This window comes from Triturus cristatus, chromosome 3_2, assembly GCF_964204655.1.
Source record: "Triturus cristatus chromosome 3_2, aTriCri1.1, whole genome shotgun sequence".
Classification (NCBI taxonomy): domain Eukaryota; kingdom Metazoa; phylum Chordata; class Amphibia; order Caudata; family Salamandridae; genus Triturus; species Triturus cristatus.
Window position 1 is genome coordinate 1,066,222,554 of NC_140584.1, and position 19,591 is coordinate 1,066,242,144.

General features: G+C 45.0%; 1 protein-coding gene across 1 annotated transcript in view; it reads left to right on the top strand.

The window, feature by feature from the left end:
• The window catches only part of LOC146859134 (uncharacterized), a 2,052,335-nt gene that overhangs the window by 13,488 nt on the left and 2,019,256 nt on the right, over window positions 1-19,591 (top strand). The window contains exons 3-5 of the mRNA XM_085649806.1: window positions 1,046-1,218; window positions 11,779-11,972; window positions 12,826-12,948. Coding sequence (XP_085505932.1) covers window positions 1,046-1,218; window positions 11,779-11,972; window positions 12,826-12,948 — 490 coding nt within the window. The remainder of the gene's footprint in view (window positions 1-1,045; window positions 1,219-11,778; window positions 11,973-12,825; window positions 12,949-19,591) is intronic.

Here is a 19,591-nt window from a genome sequence, read left to right on the forward strand (position 1 = left end):
GTGGGACTCAGGGGTCTGCCTATTAAACACGAGAGCCATGACCTCAGGGAGCTATGTGTATTGTATGTGTATACCTTATTTAACTTTGTGTTCATATATAAATACTACTTTTGTCATAAAAGACAGTATTTGACTGGACAATCATGTATTGCTGCTATTGAACGTACATTGTGCTGTGAGGCTGTGTTTACTCCCTGTCTCCATCCCCTCCCCGGAGAGGCCTTGGACTGCTTGACCTGCGCTACTACTACAGAGAGCCCTGTCCTGAAGGCTGAAGGGGTACTTGGCCCAGTTACTCAGGATCTATTGTAAGTGGGGCCCTCGGACATCGGGAGTAAAATGCCTCAATTCCCACAGTTGGGCCCAGTGACTCATGCTTGCCCCGTGGCCCTCTGAAAGGGGTTCTGACAACCCTACAATAGACCAGGCTGCCAATCAAAGTCCAACTTGATGGAAAAAGTGCTGCGAGGATTATTCTTAGCTCAGTTAAAAGGGATCGTCTAATTCCACCTATATGTTCCCTGGAGCGGCTGAGGATGTAGGCGAGAGTATCTCTAAGACCCTCTGCACTGTTTTCATAGCTCTATATGGCATTAGGCCCCGTTATATTTCAAAGTATTGTTTGTCATAATAAGATAGTCTCAGGCCCTTAGTCTCATGCACCTCAGATTCCATCCTGGCATCTCTTGAACGTTTCCGCAGTTAGAGCACTTTTTTCTCAAACATATGAGTTGACTCCAGATCTTAAAGGTGTTGCTGTTCCGTAAACTTCTCAAGGCACTCATGTTTAGCCAGGCAACCTCATGTTCGAAAGGGAAACCCATTTCTATTTCTTAATTCAGCCTGTCTAGGCCTTTTCTTCTCCTGGTCCAGTTATCACCTAATTACAGCACCCTAAGGCTGCCTCATCACCTCACCCCATGGTTATTGATATAAAATCTTAACAAGTATGTTGCTGTATTTTTAGTTTAAATACTTCTGATTACACTGCTGAAGCACTGCATGTTATAGCATATATAATACACATTGTCATCTTTTCTTCCAGGATTTGCATCTCGGAGTTTTTGAAGAATGAAGATGTCCACTCCGTGTTCATCTTTTACAAGCGCTCAAAGGGGGCCCTGGCAGCCTCCCTCACCCCTCCACCAGCTCTCCAGAGCAAATGCCTGTGCTTCGCCAAACTCGGCACAGTCGCGAAGCTGACCGCAGAAAACATTGGTACCAGTCCTCGTGCTGCTTGTGGTTGTTTGTGGATGGTGTGTTAATGTGGGGTCCGATGGACATGAGTACTGATGGTTGCATGGGCTGCGATTGTAGGACTGACAGTACTATGTGACAATGTACAGAATTCACAAAGCGAGGCTTTCTGTCTCACAGTGTGCACTTTGTAACCCCTACTGAACTGCAACAGATGGGCTGCGTGTAAAACGTGTCCCCCTCTGCTTTGTGATTCGCTGTTGAATGTATCAGTGCTTTAAGACCGCAGTTGCAAACCATAAGATCTGATACCGCGAAAGTAGGTGGTATTCATTCACAAAATTAAAGCTGTTCTTGTTGTACAGCTTTTACTTTGTGGAGGGGGGCCTCAGGCTTGAGGGGAGCAAACTGTGGCCGAGGGAACCGGTGCGTGCTCCCAACATCTCTCCCTGAATGGCGACTATTATTTCTTGAAGTTTCAGTACTTTTATGAAATATCTGCCTTCAGTGGGCTTCAGAGAAGTACACATCTCTCGCCTCACGCTATTGGCTGTTTAGTTTATCATTCCGCCTTCCACACAGTGCGTCCATTGCAATACAAGTGGGACTATTTTCCAACTGAATAGTACAGTCAGTCATCACGTTTTGTCACAGTCAATCCTTTACCTCACACATGCATTCTCAGGACTAAAGGGCAAGCCTACGCGACCCTGGCAGCCAGGGCCTGGCTCTCTTATCGGCCTTCCTGTCTTTGCAAATCAGGATGGCCCGTTCCCAGGAGGGGCTCCCAAAGTCTGACGAGATCCACAATAAAGTCACAATCTCACAAGAGTTTGGGAGGGCATCTTGGAGCTCAGTCACCCTCACTCCATTTCACCTTTTACTCCACCCTTTCTTCCCTCTCTCTTCTCTCCTTCCTCCTTCTCTGCCTCTTCTCCTCTCTGCTTCTGCCGACCTTTACTTCCTTTCACCTTTGGCCCTCCCCTTTTCCGCTCCCCCTGTTATTCCCAATTGCTGAAGCGGTACACTCCATAAAGACTGTGAATCTTGCATTGAAACAGTGAACTAAACTCAGTAGGAACTCTGAGGTAAAGAAGCGTAAAGTTGACAGCCTCGCTATTGCAGCAGTTATACCTTTTATTTCATTGTTTTCTAGTACAAACGTTGTTACAAATGTTCTTTCAAGCCATGCAAAGCAACCCCCTGCTCTTCAGCCAGATGTCTCTTCCACCAACAGGGCATGCGGATACATTTTGTTAGAAATAATTGTCAAATCGCAGCGTGCCACACAACGCGCACCTCAGACAGCTGGATCAATGGATTTGTCTGGGACACTTGCATTTAACAGGCGTTGAAACGAACCCTGTCAATAAACCATTGGTAATGTTAATCTGTCTGGCAAATGCTCTACTTCGTTCAGTCATTTTAGTGCCAGGATGCCAATTTGTTCGAATTCCTGGTTCGGTATAAAAAATACTAACATAATACAACAGATTTATGTGCATAGACGAGTTTTGAAAATGAAACATTGCAGCCCACCCTCACCTCCCAGGAAGTCTCTTAAGAGCAATACACGATTTGAGTGCTGCGTTTCTCTTATTTGTAATCATCTATAAATACAAGCTGCATCTTTGCCCCCCCTCTTTTTTTTTGCTCAAATGACATGCTGAGCTGTTATTTTCGCACACTGAGATATAATACTGCTAGGTGGCACTGCAATTTCAAAAGTATAGACCAACCATTCTTAATAAAGCCAGTGCGTGAGCTTGTATCCCTACGTTTTGTAGCATTTTATAAATTGCAAAGAATATGGCCAATGCCAATGTCCCTTAACTGATATCTTCCAAATTGGCACAGGTAATTGGTATGACTCTCATATGCAAACATAGGCATGCAAATAGCAAATTTCCAAGCTAGTGTTTGCATATTGAACACCTACCTATTGGCTTTGCCAGTGCTTGTTATGTTGCATGTCTCCTTCATTTTAATGTCTGAGAATCTCTCAGCCAATGACACCAGTGTAATTGTACCTGGGCGTATGACTCCAAGGATAAAAAAATATTCCAGCGAGGAAGCTAAATCTGATGGAATCAGCCTACACGCCACTATAACAAGGAGCATCAAACCTTTGACGGCTAGTAAATACGGCCTGGGCAAGAGCCTCTGTGCTGCTGTCATCTCTCACTATAGATGTCTGGGAGGTGATGCGATGACCATATTTAGAAAGAAAATTAAGGTGGACATTGAGAAAGAACAAATCTCTTTATCAAATTTAGATTTACCAGATATTGCACAAACTTCTCTAATAAGTTCAGACATACAAGATAATGCATTGGGCAATGATGAGAATGGGGGCTCAAGTGTCAACACTGAGGCTGACCAGAGGATATATGAGATTGGGTTAGCTAAACCTCGAGCTTACCCTGAAGCATCTGGTTCTCTGGCACAGTCGAACCTGTTCCAATTGACAAACGATAAATCGACTTTGATCTTCACGTTTGGTAAATTTAGGATTATATCGTGGAACGTTGCAGGTTTACAAAATAAGCTCTTACTCCCTCATTTTAATGAACTAATCGAGGGATTTGATATATGCATCTTCCAGGAGACCTGGAGTCTAGTGTCACTACACAAAATGGGGTGTGCGTGTTATTGCATTCCAGCTACTACTGTGGGGAGAGAGCGTCCCTCAGGAGGTTTGATTGTCTGGGTAAACATTGCCCTAGGTTGTCGTGTTCTCATGCACCCATTTTTAAGCCATGATATCATGAGACTGACTATAAGGGCCCAAAAGGTGGGGATACTTAAGATCTGTTCAACGTCTATAGCAGAGGAACTAAGGGGGGCAATCAATCACCCTTTTAAAACAGGCAATTTCCAGCTGCTCGCCAGGTAATGATATTATGGTTGCAGGCGATTTAAATTGCACTTTTGAGCCTTTGAGCTCAGATGATCTGCTGGAGTACGAAAGGGCTGATGGTAAATGTGTAGTCCCTCGACGTAACTTATCTCCCATCAAAAAATGGACAAGTTTAGCCATTCAACTCAATGCATTGGCCACAGAGTTTGATCTTAGGGCAACCAATGGAAGAACTCCCTCGGACACATAGGGGGCAAATACTTTTAATAGAGCTGGCTGTCCTTCACAAATTGATTATATTTTACTGGATGTAAACCTATGGGACGAGAAAACCGATATGTTCGTAGGTACCACGACTGACAGTGACCACAATCCTTTATATATGACCATGACGAACCCGTGGGCAGTGGCGTCACTAGGGGGGTGTAGGGGTTGTGGACCGCACCGGGTGACACCTTCACATGGGGTGACACCATGTGGAGGTATGGGGCACGGAGGAGCGCATAGCAGCGCAACAGTTAATAAACCAGAAGTCATACGCCCGCCCTCGCGCTGCCCTGCCCCTTGAAATATTTCCGTTTCCGGCTGGGCAGCGCGCACGATAGCACCTCAGTAATTCTAATGACGCAGTTGTGGCATGTTCCTGTTCCAGTGGCTCTCAGCACTGAGCGCGCGGCGCAGGCAGGTGGTTCCTCAATGCCTCACCAGTGCCAGGGCACATATCGTAAGTGGGATGGGTCATGCGCGCGGAGGCGTTTGTTTGTCACAGTATGTACTCGGCCAAGTGTCAGGGTGTTTCAGTATGTCTTGTTAACTTGTGAATACTGTTGTTACGTTTGACCAAAAACTTTCATTAAACATGAATAAATTCTGGCGCTTACACTACAAAAAAAGCTCTTTTTTTACACGTATTACACTTTTAACTGACGTGCACACAGTAACAACGTTTTTTAGGAAAAGTTGCAGTAACTTCATTGAGAATGTAGTTTGTCTTTGTATATTTACCTTGGTCCCAGCTGAAATATTAGGTCGTCTTGTATTTGTAATGAACCATCTGCTAATGGGTTCAGTGCCTACTCAGAGTTACTGGAACACTACAGAAATGCAGCTGCAATGCAGTGCCGTGCCAAACTTATATTTGTGTACTAAAAATGTGGGAGACCTATGCAAACATTATTTGTAGTACCATATTTTACTGAAGGCCAAAGCATGAATTGGACTTCTAGCATGTTTCACATTGGTACATCTACTGTTTCTTACTCTATATTCTGTGAGAAGAGAAAAATTCTACTCAGTCCTCCTAGTTGAGAGAGTTTAAAATGATCTGAGGGATGCTTAAAGTAGAACGGAAGAAATTGATAATTTCCATACTAGAACACGTGACGCGTTTAAAAAATGAATATGAATAGTTTTCTAAACATTTTTTACGAGCGGACAGTGGTCCCAGAGACCACTGCCTGCTTGTAAATGTTTTTTTCGACATTCACAGAGGCGAAGGAGTTACTTGCGGACCCTTTCTGTTTGCAAATGGTTGCCTCCAATTTTGTTTAGGTGGTACACCCTCGACACGGTTGGGTAGTGGGTGAGGGAGCAGGGGACTAGCTGCTATGGTGCAGCAGGTGCAGTGGAACCGGGACCCAGAGGCCTTATGGACCTAGGGAACACTGATTATTAGTGTATTTCATGCTTCAAACAGCGGCCTGGGGGCCCAATTCCTTTCTTGCACTACGGCCCATAACACACTGGCTACATCACTGTGCGGGGTGGAGGGAGGAAAACTATTAGCTGCAAAGCTTTATGGGACTGAATGGGACACAGAAGGAGGTTGAGTGAGTGGGGCACAGACGGCTGACCACCATGGAGCCCCAAAATAAGTCAAATGCAGTGAGGAAAGCACAGTGAGCACCAGAGGGAAGGGGGTGGTAAGGGAGCAATACTGTCACATTCTGACGTTTTTCAGTGTAAGGAGTTTCTCTTATATCTTCCGTTATTAAATGCTTTAATCCTGGTGGCAGGGAAAAGCTACCCTTAGGTCATTCATTTCCAAGGTTTCTTCTTAGCTCTTCGAGTTGCTGTTCCTGGTAGATAGCTGGTGAGAAACTGCAGAGATGTACTTATTACCAGGCAGATGTTTAGCATAACTAGCTTTCTTTTACACATATAGAAATATATTGAGAACATGCATTTCGTATCAGGTTTTGCATTCCATAGCTTCTGGTAGGGGGATGTAGGCGTTCCTTGCACACTCTTCCTTTAGAAAGAGTATGTTAATAATGGCTGCCATGAGTAACTCGCACATGTTGGACTATTTAGCAATTAATGAGCAGTGACAGGTACGTATGTGAGAAACATGATATATTTCACAACATAACTTTAAAACCCAGCAAAGCACAGTATCTCACCCTTCATTTTGTAGCTAGGCCCTTAGTTCTCACACTTTTCCCGGCCTAGGACATTTGTGGTTTTACTCCTAGATTAGCTTTATATAGGGAATAACTTTCGGAAACAGCATGTCCGCGTAATTATTCATATTTAAAGCTGAGGAGTTAGCAGCAAGTTCTTGCCGTTCCTACCTCCTACACCTTCCCCGAGCCGTGATGCGGTATTGCCCCATTCATCATGCGCCAGTGGCACGTCACTATAAATCAGAAAAGGGGTGTCAAATATGATCATTGCTGACCGCATATTGAAAGTTACATTTACATATTTTCGACTAACTCTCAATTAGCCCTAAAACATTTTTTACTTTGCATATTTGTTAGGGACTATAGCCCACTTTTATAAACTGCAAGGCTGCAACGAATAGCTCATATAAAACCGCACAATTCTGCACTTGTTTTATTAAAAAATATATATCTCGAGTGCCATTTTCGGAAGTAAAAACAGTTATTGAAACGCAGGGAAAAAAATCCTTTCAGCAATTTGTATCCCTGTTAATTACGGAAATATGCGGTTCACAGTCCTGTCATTTAGCAGCAGACAAATCTTTATTGATTTACAAGTGGGCGGCGCAGTGAATGAATCCTTGTCTAAAAATAGTTATCCGCTCGTGAAAACGAAACAGAAGTTAATTGAGTGCACCGTTGACAGTGGCGTCCCTAGGGATGTGCGGGGGTGCGAACCGCATGTCACCATGAGTTACCGCACTGGGTGACACCAACCCTAGTGACGTTAGTAAGTCCCATGATTAGTAAGGCAGCAACTTGTATTATCAATACCATCCCCTCTAATTGTAAGAGGCATCTTAAGTGGGAAAGGGTCTCCCTGCATTTGCATAACCTTGTCTGAGAAAACAGCAGAACTTTGTGTTATGACCACAGATAAATCTAAGTGTGATATGATCTCTAAAGTTCATGCCATTACTGTGGAGACACTAAGTTCGTATTTTCAGGCTCCACGCAAGGACAAGACTTTGCATGTTCGCGAACAAAGACAACATTTGTGGTACACTTTAGATTGCAAGCTCAAAAGACAATCTCTGATCCTAGCAATTAGAACTAAAAATTGTTCTAGGGTCAAAATGGCTAGGAAAGACTACAAGGTAGCTTTACATAAAGCGAAGATTGAGTGGGATGAGCGACACTGGTTAGAGCTGAAGGACGCTAGTCAGGGAAAGAACAAGAATCTCTTCTGGTTTCTAGTGAGTCGTGAAGCCAACAGGGACTTAAACACTGTACCCAATCATATTACCGGCCATGATTGGCATAATCACTTTGCGAAGCTATATTCCTCTACTGAGGACGGATGTCTGGAGGAGTTATGTGGCACCTCAGACATTCCTCCTATAGGGAATGATGGAGACCCTTTCTCACGGGCAGAAATAGAGTCTGCAATTTTAAAATTTGTCTCCGCTAAGGCCCCAGGACCGGATGGCTTGCCAGGAGATTTATTTTTGTTTGACTCTGGAGGGTGGTCGTGCTATTTTTACTTATTGTTTAATGCCATTGCTGCAGGATGCCCAGTTCCAAATTCTTGGAAAGGCGCAGAAGTAGTTCCCATTTACAAAAAAGGTGATAAGGATGACCCCTCAAATTATAGGCCCATAAGCTTGACTGATGTAATGCAAAAGGTGCTAGGTAGGGTTCTCCTGCAGAGAATACAATCATGGTCTGAAGAGGAAGATATCCTCTCACAACACCAGGCGGGTTTTAGGGCCAATACCGGGACAATCGATCAGGTTTTTAGGCTAATGCTCATATATTGGAAAGTCGTTTTAATTGGGAAAGGTAGCCTTTATATGGCATTCATTGATTTAAAAACAGCTTTTGATCTGGTACCGAGGGCCAAATTGTGGCAGATTTGCAATGATATGGGCATTCCTCCGCTAATTCTTAACCTCTTAACCTCCTAATCCGTCTTCATGAGGGTAATTATGCTCAGGTGAGATGGGGTGCCCAAGGTCAGTTGACAAAGCGGATTTCTGTTGATAAGGGAGTGCACTAGGGTTGCGTGATGGCTCGCACCCTGTTCTCCTTGTATGTGAATGGGGTGGTGAAGTTTCTACAGGAGGACCCTGCAGATGCACCTATTTTAGTGGGCGACAAAGTGCCAACGCTTCTATTCGCTGACGACACCTTGTTGGTGTCAAAGACTCCAGTCGGGCTTCAAAAATTGTTGTTCAGATATCAATCCTTCTGTGATGCACGGGGTTTAGTTATCAATACCACGAAGACAAAGCTTATGGCTTTTAACCCCCTGAAATCTTTTAGGAATAACTTTACACTAAATGTTACCCCCCTGGAGAGAGTCGGGATCTTCGAATACCTTGGCATAAGACTCTCAGATAAAATGCTCTGGAGGCCCCATATATGTAAAATGCTTTTGAACCATAAACGCGTGACCGGGGCACTAAGCAAAGAACATCGCTCCTCGTATAGTATGTCAGTTGCCCCAGCGCTCGCAGTTTATGAAGCAAAGGCAGTTAGCTCGGCCATGTATGGAGCCGAGCTATGGGGGTTTGAAAATGTGGATGAAATAAGTAGGTCTGAGCACAAATTTCTGAGGGATTTGGTGCTGCTGCCCCGCAATATCCCTTTAACACCGTTAATGTATGACACGGGTAGGCGTCCGTTTAGAGCAATTGCCAGGTTACGACCATTGCTTTTTTGGGCTCGCCTGCGGCACACTGCAGAGCTTACCAACTATGCCTCAGCTCTTACGGAGGTAATGAATCTGGACGTAAACTAGAAGGTCAAGTGGATATCATATGTGAAGAAAGCTATGATGCAACTTGGCCTTAAAGATTCATGGGACACCCAGACTCCCCCATGTAAAGTGGAACTCAAGAGATACTATTGGGATTGGATTGACAGGCAAGAACTAGGCAAGCCAATGTTGGGCAGACTGACAGAGGAGTTCTTCCTGTTTAAACAAACTAGAAGCTTGGAGCGCTACCTAGATGTGATCCAGGTCCCACGAGATAGGACTCTATATTTCCAGTTTAGGTACGGCTCGCTCCCTGTTAACACCCGAAAGGCTAAGTGGCGTAAAGCCGAGAACATGACAGAGAGTTGCTCGTGCTGTGGAGTTCCAGTGGAGTGTGTTGCCCATGTCCTGTTTGCTTGCCCTGCTTATAATAAAGCTAGGAGCAAATGGTTAAAACCAATATGTAGTGTCATGGGCACCCGCGATTACCAGTCTGCAATGCGTATTTTAATATCTGATCCCAGTGTCCTATTTTCATGTGGAGTGGCCAAGTTTCTAGGCCAAGCCTGGCAAATCAGAATCAGAGCCCTACGAGGTGTGACCTTAATGTAGACATTTATGACTCATTACATGCGACTAAACCATATACCATCTTGGCCTGCTCTACAACCTCTGAACACTGTTAATTATATAGATAGCACTTGCACTTTATACATTGTTTACCGTGATGGATTACACCCCTTTATGTATATAGTGTCCCAGACTTAAGCTTTTTATGAAATCTGTTTTATGTTTTTAATCAAATATGCTGCTATTAATTTTATGTCAAGATATTTATTAATGACTTCTTGTACTGTACTGCAAGATTTTATCTTAAAATTGAGCAAATACTGTTTTATTATATAGATGCCATTTGAAGCTTTTATGATACATGCTGTCGAATAAAGCTATTTGAACTGAACTGAACTGAAAGAACTAAGAGCTCTGAAACCCTACACTTAAGTGCTAGATAACATTGAAGAATACAATAACCCCTAATGGCCATTATCCAATCTACTTGTTCTACACGCTTTACATTGAAATATAGTGCCGAAGTTGCTGTTGGTTGCTTTGGTTAAAGTTCCAAGGGGCAAGTAGGGAGGGCCTGTTCCTGCCACTGTTGACTTGAACTTGTTATAACAAAGGGGTGTCCTGTATTCCTCAGAATCTGGGAATCAATCAAATTATAAAACCCAAAATGATTTTGTTGGAGAGCTGTTTCAAAGTCAATGAAAGGTACTCTTCAAATCTCTCTTCAAAACTCAACCCATCTGCATATTTCATTCCTGACAGAGCTGGCGCAATATTGAGGTGTTATTCAATCCCCATAGTGAGGATGATTGGGTTGTGGGAGCCTATTTTACTGGCCCCACTTTCTATATTTTCGTTTGTGCATCTTATTGACTCCAACCACATGGAGAATTCTTTCTCCTTCTTGTCTTCGCCTCCGTCCTAGGGGGTGTCTTTGTTACGTGCCTTACTCCAGATGAAGCCCCTATTTCCAATTAAAGGATAATCTCAGGGTCGTAACGCCGACACAACATTTAATTTGCACCTAGATGTGCTTGTGTTACGGCAAAACTATGTGCAATGGATTGAGTTTTGAGTTGTATAATTTTGAGTTCCCACTAGGCTAGACATATTTATATTTTTGATCACTTTTCTTGCGCCTTTCACGAGCACTGCGCCGTTGCACTGATCTTTTTTATTGTGATACACCTCCTGTACTTTTGAACAAATAAATGTAATATAATGCCTATTTTAAGAACTTTGCAATGCGTGTAGCTTTATTGCGCTTAGTTGCACTTGAAGAGTACCTTTCATAGCCTCTTCCAATGTCAATAAATTCACTGTGAAAAAGTTCTTCAACAGATCACTGTTGATTAGAAGGCACCTCAGCAATGGCTATTGGTGTGTGAGCGTAGACATAACGATGAGTGTAGGTTCATGTTGTGAATTCAAACTGAGGCTAAGTTTGCTTTCCTCAGCACCAGTTAGTTTTAGAATTACAACAACAGAAGTAAATGCAGGACTTGCATCAAATATGTCTATGGATTCACATCAAAATGTTTTATTTTTCTGTTAAGATGTGGGAATCTGTGACCTTACACATCAGCACAGGAGTGTTTCTCATTTCCTTTGATATGTCCCTTTGTGTGGCATTAACTTAGTATGACCTTATCTCTTCAACCAAACCTATTTAATCCCCCTTTGGATACAGCGTAATGGTTTTAGCTAAAATTCAACAATTCTTGTAAGGAGAATATAAGTAATTGGGAAAATGTAAACAGAAAATGTGACAAAATTGTTGGAAGATACCCATTGTTTGCAATGCATGCATTTTATTCATAGAATTGCCGGAATTTTTGGGGGCATTCTTAGGCCCTTTATTGACATAGCTGTATTATATTGCCAAACTACGTGCTACTGTTCAGTTTGTCACTACTTTCATAGAAACGTTTGATGCTTGTAATCTAAAGATGGAGTTTTGTTCCAAAATTTGATTTGACATTTGTAATCCATGATTATTTTCACAGCCAATAATGTGATCGCAGTGGACTGCACCAAATTCCCAATGCGATATATCGGCCAAGTCCTTCACCAGGTCTATCTGCCCCTTCTCTGTGCTGACAGTGGAACTTCGAACAGTTCAGCGTACAGTGCAGAAAGAATAATGGATATCTTGCACCGCTTTACTGGAAATTTGGAGGTCATAGCTGGCCACTCTGAGGTAATATCAATGTCGGTTTTCACTGGTGATTTGTACATGACAATTGCGTGGAAAAAGTTTAAACACCAAATTATCTGAAGACAGCCTTAGATTCAGGTCAGTCCAAGGAAGTGAAATGAATGTGCCACATGGATTCGATAATAGTTTACTCAATGTCAACTGTGTCAGAAAGGATGTTAATGGAAAACATAATGATCTTATCTGTCCAATAGTTCTATGGTCTACCCACCTCACTCCTCTTCATGACACAAGCTTGCATAGGAGGCGCATTGGGTAACACGATCGAGTCACCATGGTGTGTTCCGACTACCTCTTAGAGACTTGTGTACAACAAGAGGGCTTACTACCCAATGCTTGCATCAAAGCGATCAAGTCAAGCACACATACCAGCTTCAGCAATCACGTTATCGAAAAAGACAAGCAGACACCAAAACTCAGGCTTGCACCTGCAGCCAAGGGCGCAAGCTCTGGCTTCAACTTCATCAAACAAGTTAAATAGAAACAAGCAAATGCAAGAAGGCCAACAAAGCGCTACAGAGATGCACCAATAGCAGTAACTCTTTGCACAATTAACAATGTAATACAGTACACCATAATAATTTAAATGCACACTATGCAATAATCCACAAATGTGCATTTAGTTGTTATCTTAAGGAAAGAGATTTTGTCACATTGCATTGGGCCGACCGTTCTTAGTGCTGTGTTTCTACATGGAATGTTTGCAGTTTTCCGTTATGTACGTTTTGCTAATGAGTATGGAATCAGAGATCTGCTCCAGGAATCCTTTCTATCTGTGCTATTGGCTATGGCATTCAATAGAAATTAATCAGAATTTCCTTTTATGTTTTGAAAGGGTTTTATCGTCCTTCCTACACCTTCTTTGGACATATTGGGCAATTCCGCGGCATCTGACAGGCGGGGAGCTATCATTCATTTAATGGAAACTGCAGTTATTGGATGGATCAAACAGATTAAGGTATGATCTAGAATTCTGAATGTCCTTCACTTTTAAGTTGTACATGTTTTTGACAGTGACTTTTCTGTTGCAGTATGTTATCAGTTCATTAACATATACACCCGTGTTGGAACTGGCACTTTATGGTTGGCTGTGGTTGTGCCAAAGCCAGGAAGAATGTACCACTCCTATCAGGGTTAGCTGATTACACTCACTGTATAACCTGGGCTCACCCTTGGGTAGCTTGGCCCTGAGCAGTCAGGCTTATCACAGTGGGAATGTGTTCAGCAATGACACAGCGCTCTCACACAATAAATACACTGAGTGTCACAAAAAAGACTTCACATGTGGTGCATGTAAATAAAGATTGCATTCAACACACAAGTTAATTAACACTACATGAACATCATTCATTTCTGGGCATAAATCACAGTTGGAAATATTACTAACAGTACTAGGCCCAACAGTGTTAAAATGACATCAGTAATATGCACACTTGGGAAAAATCCTATTTTACCCCAACATCCTTATGTGGTGCGATACATTGTTAGAACTGGGCCCAACCTGGCAAACAGCACAATTCAAATCCACACATTTCTAGGGTGCACCTCAGGTCACAACGATATCAGGAATGTGTAAACACCGGAATTTATAGCACTTTTCAGCAGCACCATGGGCCAAGGCCGCACAGGTAAAGCCAATGTCAAAACTGAGCATTCGTTAGGTAATGAAACAAACTAGTAAAACAACACCGCTGCCTGGTGCAACTATTAGCAGGCTGTTCTCATGCAGCACTCTCTCCCATACTCACACAGCACCGTTATGCAAAGGATATTGGCAAGTCCGTATGAAGCACACTCTCACACACACGCACTTGGCATCGTAATAAGGTAGGCCCAAGGCAGCCCAATGGGCAGGGTGCAGTGTATTTAAAAGGTAGGACATGTACTGGTGTGGATTACATGTCCTAATAGTGAAATACTGCTAATTCTGTATTCACTATTGCAAGGCCTAGCTCTCACTTACGGTAACATGGGGATTGCCTTGAAATATCTTTTAAGTGTAATGTCCCATTAGGAGCAGAAAGAGATTTGGGGTTTGGGGTCAATGGACACACAATTTAAAAATACATCTTTTGGTGAAGTTGTTTTTTAAATTTTGTATTTGCAAATGCCACTTTTAGAATGTGGGCATTTTATTACTTAACAATTCTGTGGCTCTGCCTGTGTGTAGAATACCAGTTTGGGTTGGCTGACAGTTGGGCTTTTGTACATTCACTTTAGACAGTCACACAAAGGGAGCTGAGGTGTGCATTGCATATCCTGATGGTGATGGGCCATCACCAGGCTGATGGGCCTTCCTGCGTTAGAGACGTGGGAGGAGTTGTCACTGACACCTGAAAAGGGCTGTTTCTGCCCTCACACAAAGCTGTCTCCACCCCCCTGTAGTGTATCTGGAGCCAGGTCAGGGAAAGGTAGGGTCTAATTGTGAGAAGTTGGCCTGATGTATGATGTCACTAGTTCTAGTGTACACCTTATATCAGTCCAAATACCCTTATGGTGATTGGTTGTAAAGTCAACCTTATAGACCAGCTATCCTAGTGGTAGCATGGACAAGAGCAGTCTTAGGCTAAACTCTGAATGGCATGTGAAGCCAGCTGTGATACCATATATAATCCCTTGAATACCAAATGAAAGGACACCACAACAGATATATATATAAAATAAAGTGTATTTATTCTAGTCAAACCCTCAGCACTCTTTATGAGATTAGAGGTAAGTACAACACAGTCTTATTTAAGCATACATTAAGTCACACAGGTAAGTAATACAGTTAGGCCCTAGGGGCCACGCAAACCATATACTAAGAAAGTGGTATAAGGACCACTGTCACGGAAATAGGATAGGCCTAGGCCTAGGGAATCGCTGGGGCTACACTACACTAGCAACAGTTAGGAAGTGGGAGGCCCACGGGATTCAGGTGCAGAGTGGAAACACTCACGCGTAATGCGTAAAAGTCGATAGAAATAGTAGTTGTTAGAATTTAACAGTTTAAGGACACTTCTAAAGCAGCTAGAGAGTTGAGACTCGGAAACTAGACCCTAGGATAGTCACTACCCTCGTGAGCACCGAAGTACCCAAGTTACCTAGCCCACAGGCTGCGGGTGCATAGGTGTGAACTTGCGTCGGGTTTCGTCGTGGACTTCTATGGATGCCTGAAGGAAAGTTGCTGACAGGCAGTCAGTGAAGAGTGTCCGGTGGATCCCAAGGCTGGGATCAAGAAGAGAGGAGACCTGCAAGCAGAAGGGACAGAGTCAAGGTCACTAGCCAGTGACCACGTGGAACCAGGAAGGAACCAGGCGATGTCGTGAAGATTGCAGGTGAAGGTGAAGCTTGTCGCTGCGGCCACGAGGACCAGGGAACGTCGAGGACAACCAGGACCAGGAGGCGAGCTGTCCCACGAAGGCTCTTGCTGTCGGCGGCGTCGAAGTTGGACTAGGACTCACCAAGACTTGGCAAGCGGAACCCACGAAGAACGGAGGACTTGCTTCTGGTGTAGACCAGGAAGGTCTGGGGTGCTTCTCTTTTTCAAAGAAGCAGGAGCCAGTCTGGAGGAGCCAAACCAGCGCTGAAGATTACGGGATGCGTCGTCACAAAGGCCACTAGCTAGCGGGCAAACAACTGGACAGACGCGGCAAGCAGGAAAATGCAGAAGGGCCCCACGCAGGACTCGTGGAGTGTGGGGGGCTGGTCTTCGGTGCAGATGGTGCTTGGGGGTGGGGCTTCTCAATCCCCGGTGCACAACTTCGAGGGTGCCTCAGAAGCTGCGCTTAAAGATACTAGCCACTTTTCCCAGGTAGCCGGTCCCACGTCTCTCGTCGCCTCCACGGATCTCAGCTCTGCTGTGGATGTGGATCAGGGTCGGAGAAGTCTGGAAGTCAAGGCTCTGGTCGGGCTCTGCAGTCGGTCCCTCGTAGAACTTTAGCAAAGCAAAGGGTAGTCTCTTGATGGTGCCTGTTTGCACAGGGTAGTCACTCCTTGGCCACAAGGGAGATTCTTCAGTCTTCTTCTTTCGTCAAATGTCGAAGGTCCAGAGTTTCTGTTCAAGTTGCAGGTTCAGGATAATCTAAAGTCCTGAGGCCCAACTCCCACTCTTATACTAATCTGGGGGGCTGGGTTACCTGCTAGGTCACGCCTTATGGGTGGGACCTGGGAGGGGGGTGGTTACACCCCCTTCCCTTTGTCCAGTTTCGCGCCAGGACTGGGGCTGGTGTGCCCCAGCACCGGTTTGAACTGGACTATGCATGGGACACCTTGTGTGCCCCAGGCATGTCTCATTCCTTTCAGCCCTCCCTGCCCCAATACACTAAAGTCTGTCTGGGGAGGTGCTAGCACCTCCCTAAGCAGGAAACCTATTGTCCAAGCCTCCCTTGCCGGGATCACTCCCAGCAGCAGGAGGTCAGACTTGTGTCTGTGGCAGCAGCATCCATTTTGTGATGCTGAGGCTTTGGTTAGAGTTAAACAGCAAAGTAGGATTTTAACATGTCTCTCCCTCTAGAAGGGAGGAATAATATCCTCATCACCAGAAATGGTATGAGGGTATTATTCCAAAGTGTTAGACACCTTACACGACATGTTTTGATAAAGCCAAACCATAGTTACCATAACCGTTTAAGATTATAAGGCACTTTAAGAGTATATGGTAGGCTATATCATAGAACAGCTATAAGGACATGATTCCGAAAGCTGCAGACAGGCTCAGCTCATGCTAGAGCACCATCTCACATGTTACCAAGCACTCTGCCTCCAGGATTGTTAAGGCCTGCCATAGGAGTGACTGATAGGTACACATGTGTCTATATATAAGGGTAGATATAGGCATACTATATCTAAGCAAGGGGTGATTACACGACCTTGCCCCAGCTGAGTGATCAGCCAGTTGTGTCTGATTGGAAGGCCAGACCAGGGGTGGTATAATACATGCTGCAGCCCCTGGGAGACCTAGGGTACACCTATGACCTGGGTACCTAGGGTACACTGTACAGGGTCCAATAAGGTGATCCTTACCAATTGAGAATGTACCTAGGGTACATGGAGTCCATTTTAAAGAGAGAGCAGACAGCCTGAGACCCTGAATGGCAGGATCTCAGGCCAACTAAGTCGAAAAACCAGCTAGACACTAGGCAAAAAGTTGGGGGTAACCATAGTCAGATATCCACCTTCCTACACAACCCCCCCCCAAACGAAAGGAGATAAGGCTGGCCTTGACAAGGTAAGCCTCTATTGCCTAAGTGGCCATATAAGGAAGAACCAGCACTGGCATGGTTACCCCCTGTCTCATGGTCCACTAAGCAATCCCTCACCCTAAAGGTATCATAGGGTCTCCACCATAGGGAATCACTACCTTTGGTGTGTCTTTGCAAAGTAAAAGGCTGGTGTTGAGATGGAGTACTGAAGTGAGTGTCCTCAAAGTGAGGCCTCAGCTTCCTCCAATCATCCTCCACCATGGATGCCTTTCTTTCTTTCACTGAGTTGCACTGTGCTCTCAGGGTCAGCCTCTGGCTACCTAAAGCTGGAGGCTGGGTCCCTTTTGTGGGCTTACTGGAGGGACAGGTCAGGTTTGGGGCCCTAAGGTCCCATGTTTGCCTGTGCCCAACAGAATCCCTCTGGGGGAGGTCCCTGACTACCTGTAAGGGAGATCCCTCAGGAATGTTTTTAACCATCACCTGGCTAGGGCTACTAGCCAGGCAATCCTCATTCTTTTGATGGGGGGTTTCTTGTGGACAGGGGCCCTCTTGGGGTCCACTGGCCTCCCTGACCTCTGCAGCCCTGGGCTGACTGAGGCAGGGTAGAGAGAGGCAGGCTACCTGCACCAGACTGGGTCCCACCTTGGAAGGGGCCACTGACATCAGAGGCTCTGCCAGGCCAGGCCTGGCTACCTCTGGGGCAGTTCCTTCACAAGGGGTGAGGTCAGATCCCTGAGGAGGCTGACCTTTTCCTAATGTCTGGGGAGAGGGAGACTTTTCTTCCTCCCCACTACTCTCTGTTTGTGTGGAGTGATCCATAGTTTCAGGCTTCACTACACCTATGTCAGTCTGAGTATGGGCTGAGACCATTACAGCCTTGCCAACCTTTTCAGGGAGGCACTCAGTTTGGGTTTGAGCTGTGACTGTCACAGCTCTGCCAATCTCTACAGGGAAGTCTGTCTTTGCCTGGGCTGTGGCTACCACTGCCCTTCCAACCTTTTCAGGGAGGAAATCTACTTGGACAGGGGTTGTGACTGGCACAACCCCACTACCCTTTTGTGAAAGGCCTACCATTTTGGAATGGGTGTCTTGTTCAACTCCAGCCCAAGCTGAGAGTTCTAAGTCATTCCCCAGTAAGCGGTCCACAGGCAAGGTTGGAGACACTGCCACCCTTTTAGGGCCAGTGACACCTCCCCAGCTGAGACATACCTCTGCCATGGGATGACTGTTCTGTTTGCCATCAATGTTAGTTACCTGGTATGAGAAACCCGGCAAAAGCTGCTCAGAGGGAACTAGCCTATGGGCCACCATAGTGATGCTAGCTCCAGTGTCTCTGTAGGCCTCAGCTTTTCTACCATTGATGTAGGGCTCCTGTCTGTACCTACCCAAAGTGTTGGGACAGGCAGTGAAGTTGGCAAACCCCATGCCACCATCACAGACAAGAGTAGCTGCTGTAGGGGAATTGGCTAAGCCAGGGTCCCCCTGTGTTCCCCAAGAAAACCCAACCAAATTTTTGGGGGCACTCCCACCACCTGGGGGATTACTGCTGACAGTAATAGGTGGTGTGACAGGAGTAGTTGGAGGAACAGTTTTGTTTTTAGCCTTTGGGCAACTGCTGTCAGTTTTCCAATGCCCAGGAGTTTTACACTCATGGCAGTAAGGCTTTTTAACTGTGGTAGAGAAGGGAGCTTGGGACCCACCACCCTGTGTGGAGTTTTGGGGCCCTGAGGAAGATTTCTCTTTTGCTTTATCCCCACCCTTCTCTTGAGGCTTGGTGGTATCTTTCTTTTGGTCACCACCCTGATTTTTAGGCCTAATCCTGGTCCTGACCCATTTATCTGCCCTCTTTCCCAATTCTTGGGGAGAGGTCAAATCTGAGTCTACCAGGTGTTGATGGAGAAGCTGGTTCTGACAATTACTAAGCATCTGCTCCCTCATAATCAAGTTGTACAATCCTGTATAGTCCTGCACCTTGCTGCCAGTTAACCAACCTTCCAAAGCCTTAGTGGCACAATCCACAAAATCAGACCAGTCCTGTGTCTGTGTCTTCTGGGTGTCTCTGAACAACAACCTATATTGCTCAGTGGTTAAGCCAAACCCATCTATCAGAGCACTCTTCAGGACTTTGTAATTGTTAGCATCCTCATCACTGACTGTGAGGAGCTTGTCTCTACCTTTGTCAGAAAAGGAGAGCCACAAGATAGCTGCCCACTGACTCTGGGGTACCTGCTGTACTTTGCAGGCCCTCTCCAAAGCAGTCATCCACTTGTGGATGTCATCCCCATTCTGATATGGGGGGACTATCTTGCTTAGGTTTCTATGGTCATAAGACCTATCCCTATCTCTAGGAATGTTGCTGCCACCAGTGGGTTCAGACCCACACAATTTTTGCTCTCTAGCCAGAGCAAGCTTCTCCTT